The 20549-nt window shown below is 38.6% G+C and overlaps 1 protein-coding gene across 1 annotated transcript in view; it reads left to right on the top strand.

Annotated features, from left to right (window-relative positions):
• Positions 1–20549, top strand: part of CA10 (carbonic anhydrase 10) — a 411697-nt gene that overhangs the window by 376991 nt on the left and 14157 nt on the right. Inside the window, exons 5-6 of the mRNA XM_070934829.1 lie at positions 7394–7489; positions 10875–10947. Of these exons, the coding sequence (XP_070790930.1) occupies positions 7394–7489; positions 10875–10947 (169 nt within the window). The remainder of the gene's footprint in view (positions 1–7393; positions 7490–10874; positions 10948–20549) is intronic.

Here is a 20549-nt window from a genome sequence, read left to right on the forward strand (position 1 = left end):
TCTTAATGTATTCATAATTCACCACTCCCACACCTAGCTCCACCCATTGTATATATAAGGAGCTGTATGCACCCATTTCCTGGCTTCTATCTGTGAATATTCAGTGAATATAGAATGCCTAATGTAAATAAAAGGAGAAATATTTAAACCTTTAACTCTTACTGGATTTATTGAGTCTGATCCTGAAAATATTGCAACAAGCTGGTAGCAGAGGATGGTTAATTGACTCAATAAAAAATTTAAAAATGTCTAAGAGAGATAGGCCCAACACCAGGGCATACAGCAAAGAAATGGAAACGGACCAAGAAATAATCGACGAATCCACAAACGCGATTTCGAGAGAATCCGAAGAATACACCACTGAAGACGAAGAAATAATAGATGAAAATGATGATCGGGAGGAAATCGAAATAGAAAACAATGAACTCAGGTCAGAGATATTAAAACTATTAAAGAGCCAGAAGAATGATGAAAGCCTCATCGCGAACCTCCAAGATATGCTGAAGAACAGCGGAGCAGCGAGAGAGAAGCACATCACTACCGAAAAACCAAAAGACCCGAAAATAGTGAGTGATATGACTGCAGAAAAAAATACTATGAAGAAGAAAAACGGTGATCCCGCGCGAAATTTTGAATGGCAACCATCTTGGTTTCAACAGACTTCCAGGGTGAGCGAAGCAGAGCCAATCAGAAAACCCGATTCAAAATTTCTGGCGCGAAAAACATTACTAGACAACGAAAACGAAAAAGAAAATTCAAACACCTCAGAAGAATCAGAATCGGAAAGTGAAGGTGATTCAACAGATAATCAGATAAAATCAGCAATGAAAACGCTTTTTGCTGCATTTGGGCCAAAACTAAAAATTACCAAAAAGCTAACTAAGAAGCAAGCGAGCAAACCAATGCTTCAAAACCTACCCGCTCCCATCCTGACTACGAGAGCGCCGACACCCGAACCCAGAGAGCCCTGCCGATACCGCCCCACGCCACAGACCGAAGCAAGCACCAACGCTCTCAAAAGAAGAGGAAGAGCTGCAGCCATCGTCAGGACTCCCAAAATCGAGCCAGAGACCGATTCATCTGAGGAGGAGCAGAACGAGCGAGCCGCAGCGACGAGAACCTCTCACGACGACTCCAGGGACGAAATGAACAACGCGCATGCGCAAGACTACGCAGACGGTCCAGGAAGACATGAATTGATGAGAAGACCGTGCAGGCTCGTTGCGAGCATCCCCACGCCGTTTTGTAATTTTCAGCATTTACGAGACCACGGACTACCTCAGGTTGTAAGTAATGGACCTAATAATGTCGGAAATTTGCCCAGTGACTTCCCAAAGCTGAGGATAGATGGCATTAATTTACAAGAATGGTATCAGCAGCTCCAGGTTGTCTTTATGAAAGAAAACTTACTGTTTTTTATCACTAGTCCCCCAAAAAAACCTTGGACTCTAAAATTAGACTGTTTACACCATAGAGCATTTTTCTTATTAATTTCTAGTGTATCTCCTACTATGTATCACAGCATTAAGCAAAATCTGACTGTTTCAGAAATTATTCAATGCATGTTCAATTTATTTCACAGTGACAGTGTAGCTACTACCACAAGAATGTCTAAAGATTTCTTTTCATCTAGGATAAAACCAGGGGTTTCCATAAGTGAGCACTTAATATCTTTAAACAAAATAAGAGCTGAACTGCATTTAAGGGGGGAGGTGATTTCAGACCAAACAATGAAAAGTGTTATCATCAACTCACTTGACCCATCATGGGATAATTATATGTCACATTTAGACACAATCAATCTAGGATACTTATCCATAGAAAGTCTATCCAATAAGTTAATAGCAGAAGACAATTCAAGGAGGAATCGCTCTAACAATCACATTGAGCACAAACCATATAGAAAAGTAGCTTTTCAAGAAAAATATAATGAAACTTTTAGATGTCACAACTGTGGATCCAGGGAACACAATAGAAGAGATTGCCCCAAAATTTCAAAAGAAAGACATAGGTCAGAATACAGAAACAAATACAATTATAGACAGTCTTCCATTGATAGACATAGATATAGAAGCCCACCAAATTACAAAGAGAATAGAGGGGGCAGAGATAATTCAAAGGATAGAAAATCTGGTTCACTGAATGGGTTAAATAAACAAGACAACATTAACACACAGCAGACTGAGAACAATAATTGGCTTATTGATTCTGGAGCAACTAATCACACCACTAATAACAAAAATATATTATCTTCATTTGTAGAGGATAAATTTGTAATAAAGGTAGCTAACCAAGAAAAGGTTCAAGTATTAGGTAGAGGGAATGTAACCTTACCTGGCCTAGGAAAAATAGAGGGGGTATTACTAATACCCGAAATACCTCATAACATACTAAGTGCCATAAAACTAAGCAGAGATTCTGATATTAACATTGTTTTTTCTAAAGGAAAAGCGACTTTGGAGAGAAATAAAATAGATATAGGCAGTGTAATGATTAAAGGAGGCCTACCTTATTTAATAACAAAGGAAAAATGGTTGCACAACATTGATTCAAATATGGAAGATTGTATTGAAGTAGATGATGAAAACATTAGCAACAGTGACAATGATGAATGTAAAATATCTCATGATCACAAAGATGCACATAATGAAAAAAAACCAAAAATAGGTAAGCCAATTCATGATGAGTGTGCTCACATTTTACATAGGAAGTTAGGACATGCCAGTTTTCCTGTAGTACAAAAAATGACTGAACATGCAGAAGGTGTTAAAATAAAAAATTGTGAAAACTATTTGGAATGCTCAGTATGTAAATCTACAAAACTAAAAACTAGCCCCAGGCCAAGGAAATCAACTAGGTCAACCAACAAAATTTTTGATTTAGTACACATGGACTTAGTTGGTCCACTAACTCCATCAATCACTTATAGAAAACGTTACTTCTTAACCATAGTGGACGATTATAGTCGCTATGGATTTGTTTATACATTAAAACACAAAGATGAAACTTTTCAGAAATTTAAAGAATTTTATAAACGCGTAGAAACACAACACAATATCAAAATAAAACAAATCATGACAGATAGGGGATGTGAATTCATGTCTAAAGAATTCTCCCAATGGCTGAAGGACAAAGGAATGTTACATTACACATCTAGCCCATTTTCTGCGTTTCAGAACGGGATTGCGGAGAGGAAGAACTCAATGTTACAAACCATGATTAGATGCACATTGGAAGATGCTGGCTTAAGCAAACAATTCTGGTCAGAAGCCCTACATTATTCCAATTACACTCAGAATAGAACCTGGTCCAGCATTGTAAATAAGACACCATATGAGGTGATGTATAATAGGAAACCAAAATTGGCACACATGCACATATTTGGAGTCACTGCAGACGTACACATACCTAAGCAATTAAGAAGAAAGGGAGAAAATGTGTCCAGAAGACTCAGATTTATGGGATATGAGACAGGCACTAAAGGATACAGATTCATTGATAATAATAACAAATTTATAGTTTCCAGGACAGCTGTGTTCCATGAGCAGGCCAACTGGTCTAAAATACATCTTAATGAAATATTTCCAAGTAACAACAAAGATACAAAATCTCAAGAGAAAGGGACTATAGAAAAACAAAATGACAACAAACATAGAAACAAAACCAAAACATGGACAAATAGCCAACACAAAATAAAGACAGACACACTAACAAAAAAGGAAGCAAGATATTTGCATGATAATAATAGTAAGCCTGAAAAAACAATTAGAAACACCAGAAATCAAATGCCAAATAAATACAAGGATTACATAATGCATATGGATGGTGAATCAACAACACCTAATACATATGAGGAAGTGTTAAAACTTCCTCGTAAAGAAAAAGAAAAATGGGAATTAGCAATGAAAAAAGAGATGGAAAGTTTACAAGGATTAAACGTATTTACTCCTGCAATTGCACCAAAAGACAAAACAATTATTGGTACTAGGTGGATATATAAAATTAAAAACTTAGAGGGAGGCAATACTCTATACAAAGCTAGACTAGTTGCACAAGGTTATGCACAGAAATATCCGGAGGACTATACTGACACATATTCCCCCACAGTAAGAACTGAGAGTGTCAAAACAGCTCTAGTAGTAGCATCAGCACTCAATCTCGATGTATTTCAATATGACATACAGACTGCGTATCTACACGCAAAACTAGATAAGGAAATATATGTAAGAGCACCTCACAGTCAATACACAAACAAGAATGAGACTTGGTTGTTAAACAAGAGTTTATACGGGTTAAAACAATCTGGTAAACGATGGTATGATTGTTTAGTAAAAGTACTTAAAACTATGGATTTCAATGCTACTACTGCTGATAACTGTTTCTTTGTTAAAAAAGGTGATGATTACATAGAATTTGTATTGATCTATGTGGATGACATTTTATACATAGGTAAACATAAAGAGAGAAGAGAAACATTTGTAACTAAGCTAAATGAACATTTCTCATTGAAATCTTTAGGCAAAGTAAATAAGTATCTTGGTGTTCAAATTAATAAGACTAAAAGAGGATTCAAACTTACTCAGAGAGATAAGATCATAGAGCTCTTAAACAAATGCAATCTAAGTGATGCCAAACCTTGTGATACTCCTATGCAGACTGACTTCCTAAGAAATGCTGATGAATCATCCCCTGAATTCAAAGATAACACGTTTTATAGATCAGTCATAGGTTCACTTCTTTATATCTCTAATTGGACAAGACCTGATATCGCTTTACCCCTCAATTTATTATCCAGACATGTCAGCAAACCAACAATGTACCATTGGGAAGCTGTTAAAAGGATATTAAGATATTTGAAAAATACATTAGACTTTTGTTTGATGTTAGAACCTAATAATACTAAAGAACCAAGCCTCACATGTTACGCAGATGCAGATTGGGCTGGAGACACCTCATGTAGAAAAAGTACATCCGGTTATATATTCCTCCTAAATGACTGTCCAGTTTACTGGTACACTGGCAAACAAGAATTAGTGGCCACTTCAACGACAGAAGCAGAATATGTTTGTTTATCCAAGGCTGCAAATAACCTTGTATGGTTTAATGATTTAATTTCAGATGTTTGGAAAAAACCTGCTTTACCTTTTGTTATGCATGAAGACAATAAAGCAGCTATTGAAATATCTAGATCTGACGCCATTGGACAAAGGTCCAGACATATAGATATAAAATTTAAACATGTGAGACAATTATCTCAGGATGGATTTATTAAAGCAGTGCATTGTGAAACATCAGAACAATTAGCTGACATACTGACAAAGCCTTTACCTTCTAAGCAGCATAAATACTTGACTTCCAAGTTATATGTTTTGTATTGTCCTGAATCTGAATGTAATTGGTGTAGTATAACGAATCGGCATTTAGAGGGGGATTTGTCACATGTAAATGCCTTATTCTCTAATGTGTAAATAGTATATGAACGGGGTATCAGGGGTTAACTTATTCTTCACTTCTTAATGTATTCATAATTCACCACTCCCACACCTAGCTCCACCCATTGTATATATAAGGAGCTGTATGCACCCATTTCCTGGCTTCTATCTGTGAATATTCAGTGAATATAGAATGCCTAATGTAAATAAAAGGAGAAATATTTAAACCTTTAACTCTTACTAGATTTATTGAGTCTGATCCTGAAAATATTGCAACAGAGAAGATCACAAGTGTGTGGAAGGAAGAAGTGTGTGGAAGGTATCTTCGAGACCGCCTTCTACCACATAGCTCCCAAGGACCGGTAAGATCCCACAGAGTTGGTCTCCTCCAGGTCCCGTCAGCTAAACAATGCCGGCTGGCGGGCCTGTGGGGGAGGGCCTTCTCTGTGGCTGCCCCAGCTCTCTGGAACCAGTTACCTCCTGAGATCCGGACCACCCCCACCCTATTGGCCTTCCGAAAAGCAGTGAAGACCTGGTTTTTCCGGCAGGCCTGGGGCCGTTGATCTCGCTGTTGCTATCTCGCGAGATCCGGCTATGAATGGTGTGAATGGGTTTTAATGTTTTAATTTTTAAATGTTTTTATAATGGTTTTTTAAATGCATTGTAAGATGCCCTGAGTCTTCGGAGAAAGGCGGCATATAAATTGAACTAATAAATAAAATAAATAATAAGAAAGAACAGATAGATACAGTACGTGATACAGAAGAATAGATACCAAAAATATATAAACAGTTAATCACGGATCCCCTAATAATAGCTGGATTTGTATAAAGCTTACAACACTTGTGACCCAGAATCAAAATACCATTTGGATATTTATTTTGGTCCTGCTTTGTAGGGTATATGGAAAAGCTTATAATTTGTGTAGACAGTAATTACAGACAGTTCTCTATATTTTTTTAGATTATATTCCAAGAGGCAGAACATCCAGTCCATTGGATTGTAAATCCAACCAAGTATAAAAAAATATGCTCAGTACATTTCTTACCTTATGTAAATGGCACATGTCTAATTCCAGACGTTCTGTAATTCACAGTCACTACTCAAAGAAAAACATTGCAAAATAAACATAATGAAATCAGGAAACAGACAGGACTGGGTAATGTCCAAAATGGTGTACAATCAGCCTCCCAATGTGTGACAGTGCTGCCAAGTATACATTTGCAGCGTGCCATAAACTAACCCTTTCCCGCCTTCTGAGACTTTCTAGGTTGGAGTTGTGGACAGGTTTGTTGGTACCAGCAGAAGTTTGTAAGGCAAAAAGTTTGTAAGAAGAGGACTATCCGTGGGGCCTGTGAAATTAAAGAACGTACATCATAGCACCTAGTGGATTACTTTTGGCACATGATATTGTGACGCTCAGGTTCATATACTCAGGGGAATGTTGAATATGGCTTTGGAGGCTTTCTCGTGAGTTGTCTTGTGTGAATCTTCACAGTCTCCAATTCAAAATTCCTATGGCTGGCACTGCCATTTCCTTTCTCTCACAAGCATGCAAGGATCCACCTCCAACTACCGTATCCCAGTGCAGAGCTTGGGATGCTGAAGAAAAAAGTGCTGAGGAAGGAAAGACATATTGCTGGATTATATGAATGCTTTTGCAGCAAAAGAGCCCTAACCTCTGTAGTAAATTCAGCATCAGTGTTCAATCCACTCATTGATAGTTGAGAAGAGGAATAACTGATGCACTCCTATACAAGCCAGATGACCAAAGTGATTATTAAAAGTATGTGGGCAGCAAAGCAATAATAGTAATAATAAATTACCATAAAATGTACAAACTTGATGGAAATCACATTACAAACAGATATGCCCTTATAAAGAGGGTGTTTGTTGCTTTATAAGAGGAGAGTGGATTTGATTCTCCACTATTTACTCTTCATTTTCCCCTCTATCCTTAGGTTCAACTAATCCACTATAACCATGAGTTATATACAAATGTCACAGAAGCTGCAAAAAGTCCCAATGGCTTGGTGGTAGTTTCTATATTTATGAAAGTAAGTATAGTAAAATTTCATAAATGTTTAATTACATTCTGCTGGGTGATTTTAAGAAATTAAGAGCATTGGTGTATAAATCCAGGAAGTCTAACTGCAGCCCTTTTCTACTTGGTACCCCAGATGCATTGATATTACAACTTCCAGACTCCCCCATCCAGCAAAGGAATTGTAATTCTGGGGACTATTTACAGGATGGGGAAGACAACTTTGAAGATTGCCTGCATTTAAAAACTGCTGGTTCTTTGGGGATAACATAATCATGCTTTAGGATGAAAAGGAATTATATCACTTTGGAGAGAGACACAAACATTACACAAATCCATTTCCATCTATCTGCAAATAATGCAGTGATGTTTTATACTACTGTGTAATTGTGTTATTAATAATAATACTTCGGCAGATGCTCAGAAAACATCACAGATCTTTTGGGGGGCTTTTTTTCTTATCCCATTCTTGTACTTTTGGGGTTCTTCCCTCCATAAATATTTCTAGAATAGACTGTATTTTGTTTGTTTGGGTTTTTTGCACAAAGGAGAGGGGTATTTCTCCCCAGTGAGCTATCCAATAGTCCCTGTACTAAATGATTTACAAACATTGAGGTAAAGGCAGAAATAATATTTGGAAATAATTTCTTTATGCATGTTCTTTTCTGGGATTTGTAGATTTGCGGTATCATTCACTTGGCACTAGAAAAATGGTCAGGGATAGTCAGAATTGTCAGAGACATGAAGGGAGAAGTGGAAGCAGAACTTCAGCCTGAAACACTGATGGAGTCCAATATTAGCAGTCCTCAGAATAGGTTGCCCAACATATAGAGGGCTATCTCATATTTCCTAAATCAATGTCCATGCAGATGACAATATGTCACCTGTTATATTATTTAATAGGGGTGCATTTCAGAACAATCTCCTTCAAGAAGGCCTGTCACTCACTCCACCCCAATGAAGAAGAGTTGGGGCTAACAGTTGCTTCTGTACATGTGTGGTAGACACCCAGAGGTCACAATTTCTGGGTCAAATGACACAGCTTCTCCAGTCCACTCCAGGAGGTGCTTCAAAAGGGCTTTTTGTGCAAATTTTCATTCAAGTGTCACACCCTTCACAGATTTGGTACAACCCTTTTTTTTTTTTTTTTTTTTTTTGTAGCAGGCATGAATCTGGACACCTTGTTTCATGCAAAGAGCTTAATCCTTTCTCTCCGACTGCATTTTTCAGTAACTGGCCAGTTTGCTTCTGGTGTGAGATTTTAGAATGGTATTGCTAAAATCGGCCAAAGGAGAGACATGGGGAGACATTATAAAAGTGACAGGTAGAAGAAAATCTAAGCTGATTCTCCCCTGAGCTGCTGCCATTTTTATCTATTACAGCCAGTTAAAATTTCAGACCTAATACAGTAATGGAACTAAAAGGTAGTTCGGCTTTCACATTGCAGCAGTTTGTTGGTGTTTTTTTTAAAAAAAAAAAAAAGAAAGAAAGAAACAAATGTAACTGGACAGAGAATAGAAGTCTACATAAGCCTTTGACTTCCCAAAATGATAGGCATGGTAGGAACAAAGATAATGCATTTGGCTGATGGTAGTTGCTGCATTTTGTATGATCATAAATCCTCATTGTCCAGGAGGATAACTGGTTGCTATAACCACTGAACCACATTCCTTATTTAAGGCTGGGGTTAGCAAGGATGGCCTACATGTCTCCATGCTCCAACCTTGATTATACTTTTTAACTTATTGGATGGGGTGAAAAATGCAGAACACATTTTTTTTCTTCAACCAGCACTTAAAAGGGTCGTTTGCGATATGTCCAAGTGATGATCTGATATGCCCAGGATAGACGGAACACACACACACAAAAAAAGCAAATCTGTATTTGTCCTTTTTCTTGAATATTTCAGAAGGATGTTTCTTCGCTTTACAAAAACTTTGTATCACAATAAGTAAGTGCCCCTGGTTTACAAGAGAAATTATTCCAATAAAAAGACTCTTCATACTGTAGAATGCTTAAGAGTTTATTGAGTCGTGGTGGCGCAATGGTTAGAGTGCAGTACTGCAGGCTACTTCTGCTGACTGCCGGCTGACTGCAATTTGGCAGTTCGAATCTCGCCAGGCTCAAGGTTGACTCAGCCTTCCATCCTTCCGAGGTGGGTAAAATGAGGACCCAGATAGTTGGGGGCAATAGGCTGACTCTGTAAACCGCTTAGAGAGAGGTGTAAAGCACTGTAAAGCAGTATATAGGTCTTATTGCTTTTGCTATTTCAAATCCTCCCCAGTATCCTGCTCTTCAGATAATAAAAGTAAGAGGGGCGAAAAGGAATAGAGAAAAAACAATGTAAGTGGGAATTGCATTCTGAAGACTTCCTTGGTGCATTTTTGTTCGGAATTATTCCCAGACTACATCTTGTATTTTGTTGTCATGCAGTCCAAGCACAAGAGTCAACCTGACAAGTGCTAATTAATTCATGGTCAGGTTCCACTCTGTAACCTTCACACTGTTTTGCCTTGAACTATCACTGCCATGTATAAATGTAACCAAGCCTTGTTCTAAATGAAGGCAGAGAGCAGAGGACAAAGTATTTCAAAATGTTGCAGAAGAAACCACAAAAAAACAGACTCACCCCAGATTCATACCTAAGCTCAAAGCAAGAGGACAAGGGCTTAATTACCTTTCTTGAGTAGTATTTTAAGGTCATGCTGATCTTTCCTGCATATTGGATGTGGAAGAATTTGCTGCTCTCGACTGGAGTGCAGGTTGACTTCCTTCTCCTTACTAAATGCTCCAGCTAAAAATGGTTTTGAAGCCACAGTTCATCCCACTGAAACTGCAGCATAGATGAGAATGCAGCATGCTGTGATTTGAGGCAGAAAGTGATACATCAAGCTGTGGTGATCACCAGAACAGACCAGGTTTTGCTCTGGATTTTTGCCTAAATGAGTCTAGAGTTTACTAGCCTACTCTATTTCTTTTCCCTACAAAATTGAAGCCAAGAGTTGTAGTCGTTCATGACCAGCCTTGCCTAAATGGATTGAAAGGCATTCTTCATCTCCGGCATAACCATGTCAGTTTATGCCTATTTTCCAACATTATTAGTTAAATTTTCAGTTAAAACCAGAAACTAGGATGGCAAGAAGCTGATGCAACTCATGTTCAGAGTATTCAGAATACAGCTCCCTTTCCTTTCTGTTTTCTGTTTTCCCTTCCTGCACTAATACAAAGTTGAACTGCCATTACTCATTTCATCAGATTGCAGTACATCCACATTTTTGCTAATTCTGTAGTTGTCCCTTGATTCTCTTCCTCCCCCACCCTGATAAATAGACATTTTCCAAAAATAAGAAGTTCGTAGTTATTACTTTTGTTTTGACAATGAATTCTTTCCACCACAGGTTTCTGAATCATCAAATCCATTTTTAAATCGTATGCTTAACAGAGACACCATAACAAGAATAACGTATAAAAGTAAGTTTCTTTTTGACTCCACGTCAGTGAATAATGGTACAATCTTTCAATATGTATATTTCAGATTGAAAGGAATTTCAAAAGCGAAAGATGATAAAAGCATCTCTCAGAATTGCTGTATATGCTTTATTCTATGAGGCAATTAATCACAGACTTTTTAACAAGAGAAATTCAAGCATCTTCCAATTGTTTTGTGGTAGTGGAGTGGAATTAATGAAACATATTTTTTCTTAAATATCTGAATATTTATAAGGATTTTCTGTCTAAGCATTAGGAAGCTGTAATAGTTAAAACATGATTAAAGCATAGTAAAATATGCCATAATAAAAAGATAATCGCTGAGGTATTTTAAAAAATCTGTGAGATACATAAAGCACAAGTAATCCATTTACTCAGTTCTTATTTAGGCTATAACTTGTGGCAAACTTATAATTGCTCCAAGTGTTTTCAACCATTCTGTATTATACAGTTCATGTAAACTGAGATGCCAAATGCAACTGCTGACATTTCCTGAGATGTAAATGTCACCATTATCCTTTGTCAGTCAGGACCATGGACTCTTGTGTTCCATGTTCCATTAGCTGCATAAATTCCTTCTTCTACTGGTGTTTGCTAGCTATAGTTCATTTTAATACCCAAATTGGCAATTTATGGCTGTTGTTTTTCCTTGTGCCATTATTTCATATCAAGTTTGTAGGATGCTGGAATTGAGCTCATTCCTTCTTCGGCCATGGTTTGTAGTTTAGTTTATCCTTAGTTCAAGTTGGAACTATTGACCAAGATATAGAGTGGGGGGGACCTATTTGCCTCTGGCTGTGAGGCAGGGGCTTCTCTTACTGATCTTACACAGTGGGGCAGAAAGAGTTGTATTTTCATACAATACACAACTGACAGATTACCTGCTAGCTGATGCTGTAGAGTTTAATGTGAGGATAAAAACATGTAAAATCAGTCCATGGTTAAATAGTACAAACCTAATCATTATGAACAAGGGATTTATTCTTTTCCTGGCAAACTGATAGAGAGCTGAAATAGATGGTCGTTGGAAGCAAAATAAGAAAAAAGATATGCCATCGGAAAGGAGAAACAACAGGGGTTGAAATCAAGCATGGGCTCCCACATTCTGTTTAAGAGCTCCCCTAAATTACATTGCTGAAATTTAGTGACAAAATCATAATGTTTATGTGAAAGGCCTACTTAGGGAAATAGATTACCAACAAGAAAAATATTTTCATCTTCCCTGGAAGCTTTTATTACACAAAAAAAGTTTAACAAAGGAGGCAGGGAAGTTACCAAGTTCATCAGTTCACGCAGAACCTCTTTTTTAAACAAGTTCATTGATGGAAAAGTGAAATTGGAGCTGGCTTTCCTAACAGTGGTGGGAGGAGTAAAGCAGCGGGGGAATCCACCAATCTGGAGAGAACGCCAGACTGTCGTCATGATCACTGGTGGGATTCAAATAATTTAACAATCGGTTCTCTGCCCTAATGACCGGCTGGGTGGGCGTGGTCATGATGGGCGTAGCCAGGGAGTGTCACAGGTAGCACTCGGCCTCCTGCCCCACCCCAACACCGGGAGCAAAAATGGGGCGCCCCATTTTTGCTTCTAATAGGCTTCCCTGCAGCCTCCTGGGAGCGAAAATGGGCCACAGGGGGACTCTTGGAAGGGGCGAGGCCAGACAGCAATTTAACTACCAGTTTGCCCAAACCATTCCAAAATGGCTGAATCCCACCACTGATCAAGCAGGGAAGCAATTGAACTGTGGAAATGGCTTTTTTAAGCCAGCTCTGTTTTTGACTGGTTTATGAACAGCAATCAAGTAGCGTAAAACTATGGTGCAGAAAAGCCCTTAGGATCACTTTTCTGTACTTCAGAGGCGTATAGGAAATCTAAGTCTCATCTTCCTTCTAACTTAATGAAAACATAAAAGAATGTATAAAATGCATAAATGTCTAAAACTACAAAGGATAGTGGCCATCTACTTAATAACTGTGTGATTTGCTTAATGACCGATACACCGGGTCACATGGGTGCTTTGACTTATGACCACAATGACTTGGATTTCTGGTCCCAATTGTAGTCATAAGTTGAGGACTTCCTGTATAAGCATTTTCAAGGCAAAAAGGCAATGCAGAAAGTGTTATGGAAAATAATTTTGCAACTGTCATGGATGATAGATTATAGCTTCATTGCAGGGGAAATTTAGTTTTGCTTCATGTATCAAGAGGAATTCTGTATTGCTCTTAAGCATCTGTCTTTCAAAAACTCATATTTAGAAACCTCATTTATACAGCTATTGCTTAGCTTCAGCTCTGAGAAAATCAAGGACTATCAATTACTTACTTGCTTTTAGAATAAATTGGGTGATACAATAAGAGTTGTACACTAATTGAAGAATAGTTCTAAAAGCATCACATTCACAAGAGTATGAATCAGACTAACAGTCAGACACGCTTGTGGAATTTCAACATTGGATTTTTAAATTGAGTTTTCATTGTTTTAATAAGGATTACAATTCAAACAATCCCCTGGACACACACAGACATACACAAAGGTATTCTCAATTTTAGGAAGGTATTGAAATGACTACAAGTCATTGGAACTCCATCAACAGTTTTAAAGGATATATGGTTTTATATTTGATTTTTTAAAACTCAAGAATTAACAGACTAATTACTATCTTTTTTTATGCAACTGAGATGCATTTCTAGAAAAACCCCAAACCCAAGTTTTCTTCTACAAGTGTAAAACAGTCTGTAGTTTACAGCCTTGATAGAAATATGAATGCATTTTCCAATTTTCAGTAAAATAAATGGTTCTAATTACTGTATAATAGAATTGCTTATATTTCCATAGATCTTTAACCTTATGAATCAAAGTTTATCATGCCAGGGAGGAATCTCACACAGTACTCCAGATATTTTGGCTTAAAGTGAAAATGTTTAGTTGCATACACTTTGGTGTGAACTAAAGTATTACATTATTTTAGGCATGTAAATTGTTCTTATCTGTACCTTCTGCATTAATGTTTCATTCGCCAACTCAAAATTAGTAGCTCAAATATGTTTTAAACCTTGTACTTCAAAAACAAATGTTCAGAAATGGAGATTGGAGATAAAGCACATTTAAAATATTTGCTATGAGAGGTATACAGTTTTCATGCAGAACTTTAGAAATATTATTGGACAGAATAGAATGACAACTCAAAATATGCAATTATTTCTGACCAGAAGTATTGGGTTTGTCCGAACACACACATCTTCAGTTTTTAAAATCTTTATTTTGGTAATGGAATTTGATTATTGAACTCTGCCACCATAGGCTGAATGTCATCTGGTTGTAGCATTTATACAGTATATGCAATATTGTGCAAAGAAATGGCAGGAGAAGATGCATGAGGAATATTATAGATGGCAACTTTATGACTGTTTTAAAAATATAGGTACATATGAATCTCATCTTTTATGAACCTCCATGCAATTCTTTCCTGTCCTGTTCCACTAAACTCTACAGGAGGCTATATAAAACCAATAAACTATGTATATTACAAATGCTCACCAACTCAGAAATACTCCTAAGGCAGAAATGGTTCAAACCAACAGTGCAATCTGCTGATAGAAATTGTGCTTAGAGCCCAGCACTGTTGCATTTATAAGGAAGATGTATTGTGTACTGCAAGACGCATTGAGAAGATATATTCATAGTACTAAGTGACTTGCAGTAAGTTATTAAGTAGAGATACAATGAAGAAGGATGACAAAGGCACCCACTGTTGTCCTGCTAACTGGTGGCTATCAAGGATGTTTCTGTTTATACATGGACCAGTCTAATAAAACAAATGGAAATTGCTCTGTGGTCCCAGCTCTCTGAAGCTATTACCTTGCTGTCAGATGTTTCCTTCTGTTAGCTCTGCAAGGCAGTCCAGGCAAGAAATACCATCAGGAATAATCATTATCCTTAGGTCTTGTGCAAAGCACATTGATCAGCAAGTGATTTCCAGTGTTTCAATCATTCAGGGCATCTTCAGCATCGTCCCAAGGGACATTAATCATCTTAAAATTTTCCATAAGAGTTTAGAGCCAAGATTTCTGAGATTTGCATCATTTCCTCTTTGGAGGTATACAACATAGTGCAATTTTTGGATGCCAGTCTTGGGGATATGTAAAGTAATAATAACACTTCGACTTATATACCCCTTCATAGTGCTTTATAGCCCACGCTAAGTGGTTTACAGAGTCAGCATATTGCCCCCAACAATCTGGGTCCTCATTTTACCCACCTTGGAAGGATGAAAGACTGAGTCAAATTTGAGCCTGGTGAGATTCGATCTCCCAAACTGCTGGCAGCTGGCAGTCAGCAGAAGTATCCTGCAGTACTGCACTCTAATCACTGCACCACTGCGGCTCTTAGCTTAGATATAGCCAACAAGCCACATAACGACAGTCAGGAGTATTAGCTGTATATTGCAAGGTAATAAGATTAGACCTACTGACAAACCAAATAGTAAGGACCACTGATTACCCCATGGATGCTCAACCTTGGCAACTTTAAGACTTCCAGAATCTTGCAAGACTTAAAAGTATTTCACCTCTTCTTTCCTTTTACTCTCTGGAAGACCAGGGAGGGTCTCTTCTAAAACATTTCCCTCACCATTCCACCTTCTATGAGCAGAGACATCTCTTACATGCTGGTTGTCCAGTCTGCTGGACTCCTTCCTGTTTCCCCAGGTTTTTCCTGCATATCATTATGGAAAACAATGCATCCTTATTTATATCTTGCCAATTTCAAATCAGACCATCTTCTTTTTATGAAGGAATCACCATTTGTATTCTTAGAGAGATGTGGATGTTTTGGTTTAGTCAGCTTACTTGCCACCGAGCTGTCTCGATAGCTGGTTAGCTCCAACAGGGGGTTTCATTTGTCCATCATCACTGTCACTACAACTCGGAAAAGTTGTTGTTGTTTAAAAAAAACAATGTTTATTTATTTTTCATTTATTTATTTATTTATTTATTTATTTATTTATTTATTTATTTATTTATTTATTTATTTATTAGTTTGATTTATATGCCGCCCTTCTCCAGAGACTCAGGGCGGCTTACAATGCATTAAGCAATAGCTTAATAGTTACATTTATGCTCCATATTTGATGCCAGGAATTCAAGGCAGTTTAAGTAAAAAAAAAAAATTTCTCTAGATAGCATGGACTGAGAGGGAGACTGTAACCCATGGGGTTTGTGTAGCTGAGGATGGACTTGAGCCTAGATTTCTTCAGTCCTAATCTAACACATTTAACCACTGCACTGCACATCTGTAATGACTAATAATACTTCTACATGATTATATCATTTTGGCAGAAGATTGGAATCCTTTGCTACTTTATTGACAGGGAACAGTAGCTTACAAACCTCTGCATAATTCATTATGATTTAATTAAACAGGAGAGCAACTCACCCGTCTAGTTGCCGCACTGTAGCAGGCCGTCTATTTTAAGCTCTTTGCATTTTTCTCTGCGAGTCAAAACCCTTCCTCCACTATTTCCTTGTTTTAATTTTGGTCTTAACAATCTTCCCTCATGTTCTTTTTGCTCGTGATTCCCATCTACATGCTAATGCCTTTACTTAGACACTAAACTGGAGTGTATTTTCATAAAATGATGTAAAACTCTAGAAAGGAAAAAAAATCCACAGCGAACCAAAACCGAAAAACCTGTTATGGAATCTCTAAAGCAAAATGCTGTCTCGCTTATTATTCTGACAAAGAACGAATAAGATGAGATACAGCAAAACATTGCAATATCTGTAGCTCAGGTGTAGGATGAGGGAGAAGGTTCGTTCTCCGAGCTTGTGGGTTGGTTTCCGAACATTTCAATACCAGGCTAAGTAACATCTTCAGCAGAGTTTAGGGGCAAAATAGTATTTTTTAAAAATTGAATTTATATTGCCGCCTATTCGCCCATGGCGACTCAAGGTGGCTTACAGAATATAAAACCACATTTAAAACAACAAAACTAATAAAAAGAATCAAATAAATTAATATAGTATAATATAATAAAATCACCCCCTGCCCCGGCGACAGCAGATCACACGAGCCATTTAATGGGCTCCATCCCACTCTGGGTTCCCCAGGCCCGCTGGCAGAATCAAGTCTTCAGCGCCTTCCTGAAGAGTATTAGAGTAGGACTGCTCTAATCTCTGGGGGGATGATGTTCCAGTGAGAGGGAACCACCACCGAGAAGGTCCTTCTTCTTGGGTCCCACCAGGTGTATCTCCCTCAAGGATGGGACTTGCAACATTCCCTGCCTCCCTGCTCTGATGGGTCAGGTAGATGTGACCGGCAAGAGACAGTTCCTCAGATAATCTGGTCACAATCCATGAAGGGCTTTAAAGGTGACAACCAGCACCTTGAATTGCACCCGGAAGCAAATCGGCAGCCAATGTAACTCCCGCAGGAGAGGTGATACATGAGCACACCGGGGTCTGCACAAAACCATGCGTGCCGCTGCATTTTGCACCAACTGGAGCTCCTGGATGCTCTTCAAGGACAGCCCCATGTAGAGCGTGTTGCAATAGTCAAGACGGGAAGTGACCTAGGGCATGAGTGACTGTGAGTGAGGATTGTTGGTCCAGGAAAGGGAGTAACTGGTGCACAACCCGCAGTTGTACAAAGGCCTTCCTGGCCACGACCGCCACCTGCTCTTTGAGCAGGAGTCGTGAGTCCAGGAGAACCCCCAGATTACGCACAGGGTCTTTTTGGGGTAGTGCCACCCCATCCAAGACCAAAGATGGCAATTCTCTCTGAGCCAATGAACCTCAAACCCAGAGCCATTCAGTCTTGGCAGGGTTTAGTTTCAATCCATTGCTCCCCATCCAGCCCCTAATAGCCTCCAGGCATTGTGAGAGAGAGGACATGGCATCACTTAACTCACCACGGGGCCGAGACATATAGTATCTTGCCCATATGCTATCTGCCTCCTCTCTGCCCCTTATTATACTATATTATTACTGCAGGGGAAGAACGGACCCCTTTGTGATGGAAGGGAATAGAATGTTGTGATTTGTTATGTCGTTGATGATGATGTAATTGATTAATGTCTGCCTTTAAAAAGTTATTTTGCTACTAGGACGCATCTGAAGAACTATTTATCCCTCCCCTCTTTTTATAATATGGGCTACCTTGTTTAGAACAATGTGACAGGCTGTGACGGAGGAAATCTTGAAGCCTACAGTGCTTTGTCTGCTTCCCAGAATGACATTTCTGATTACCCCAATCTGTATCCAGGAAGAGTTGTAATCACCCAGTTTGCGTTTCCCAACAGTTTCCCAAATAATGTTGGTAATTGCATCTGCAGCCTCAACTGTTTTAAACTCTATGTTCATCACAAGATTGTGATGCTGTTTTGCACCTTATGTGAGCATTTCCATATTCTGAATATTAGCTTTGAAAATATGCACCCTCCATGCCAGTAGTTTTAAAGCTCTGATGTTATGACTTTCCTTCCTTTTGGTAGGAAAATGTACTGAGTATAATTATAATTAATCATACTGACAGATTGAATAGTGATGACCACCGACTACTCTAGGGGTGTCCAACCTTGGCAATTTTAAGACCTGTGGACTTTTTCTCCCAACTCTCAAAATTCCCCAGCCAACTATGAATCTATAAAGCTATGCTGGCTGGGGAATTCTGGGAGTCGAAATCCAGAAGTCTTAAAATTGCCAAAGTTGGAGACCCCTGGACTACACTAAAGGAAAACATTCCAAAAGGCAAGAGAATTGTGGTGAGGTTGCACTGCCTGTGAATAATCTATTCTAGATCTAACAACTAGTTAGATAGTTCTATTGCTCTTGGCCTTGACCAAGGGAAATGAGCAAGGATTGGAGGGCAGCAGAAGATGAAGATCTGACTGCTTCCTCAAGTATTCGGGTCAAGAGGTTAGGTAAGCTTTGCTGCTGTTGATGGGCTCCTTTTTAAGTGAGGTTATTCTTTTATCCTTGGATGCCAGGATGTCCTACACCATGGTTTTGTGTTTTAGTCCTTGTATGTCACTTAGCGTAAGATGGTCATAAAAATCAAAGAAGGTTCAACTTCAAATGCAATTATCTTATTAAATTGTTAAAACTGCACTGATCTGCATTACTGCAGCCTTTCTACTTACTCTTTGCTTTAGAGATAGCTTAAGCTGAAATCCTTCAAGTGTCTTTGACATCACACCTCAGACAGTTTTGTATGCTAACTTTCAGGGGGGTCTGAACTGGAAACCTGTTATAGCCACAAACTATTTATCCAACCTTGTTTGCCCAGCATGCTGTGGAGCCATTTCTTGGGCTTGTCTGAATGCCTTGCCCTCAGCAGCACCAGATGGGAGATACAGCAGGATCCTAATCAGAGAGAAAGGTCATCCCACTGGTCAGAAAGTACCAGGGACTTTATTGTGTGTTTTTTTCCACTGCCTTTTCTACACCAATTAACGGCAGCCATTCCTTTAGGCCCCTCCTAACAAATCTTGCCTCCAGAAATCGTGTGCACTCCATCACTGGATGTTTTTAAGAAGAGTCTAGACAAGAGATGTCAAACTGGCAGACCATGGGCCGGATGTGTCACACACAGGCCACGCCCACCCCAGCTCTGTGAAGGCAAAAAATGGTGTGATATATCATGCGATGGCAATGTGACGCAGCAAGTTTGACACCCGTGGTCTAGACAGTCACTTATCTGAAATAGTATAGGTTCTCCTGCTTGAGCAGAGGGCTGGAGTAGAAGACCTCCAAGGCCCCTTCCACCTCATTCATTCTATTCTATTTATTCTATTCTAAATCCCCCGTCTTGTATAAGGGAGAGCAGTTCGTTTCCTACTTGCTCCGTTTCTCTCTGCCGCAATTTCCCTAAGATGGCACAGCAGTGGCTTTCCCTTTGATCGCATTTCCATTGCATTTCTGTTTTCTGTTTATATCCTTTACTGCATTTTGTTCAATTTTCCCCTGTTTTGGTTTTTAAGTTTAGCTTTTACAAATCACACTGTCTTTGTAGTATTTGGTTATTGTTTCTGTAATTGGATTTTTTTCCCCTTGCTGGTCATTGACCATAATTAGTCCATAATACTTAATACATACTATACCTTAGTGCTTGTACACACTAAAGGAAATTAATCAGTCTGATACCAGTTATAGGTAGTGTCCAAAATAAACAGTTGATGCTTTAAAGCAAGATGGTGCTTGCTGTTTTATAGAAACTCGGGCCATCAAGAAGAATATAGGAATTGCGAAAACACAGGAAGGATTGGCGTGTATTATTTTGATAGAGGGTAGATTTCTGTGCAGATCCCATCTAATGACTTGGCGAACGTAATAGTGCAATTATGGGAGGGGAAAAGGTAAATATGAACACTATAGATAATTACATAATGATCCTAATGGGTTATCAGTGCTTTCTGTGTAGTTAGTCCAATTAAAACAGTTACTGATTGTAACTTGCAAACCAATTCTCAAAAGTGACAAGAAAATTGCGCAAAGCCATGTGTTCTACCACTCAGAGATTTCATTACTGCAATTTGCAAGATGTGCTTTAAGTTCCCATTTTTTTTTTTCCAGGGTGTTTTAAAA

This window comes from Pituophis catenifer, unplaced genomic scaffold, assembly GCF_029215685.1.
Source record: "Pituophis catenifer annectens isolate HBS135680 unplaced genomic scaffold, rPitCat1.0.hap2 SCAF_2, whole genome shotgun sequence".
Classification (NCBI taxonomy): domain Eukaryota; kingdom Metazoa; phylum Chordata; class Lepidosauria; order Squamata; family Colubridae; genus Pituophis; species Pituophis catenifer.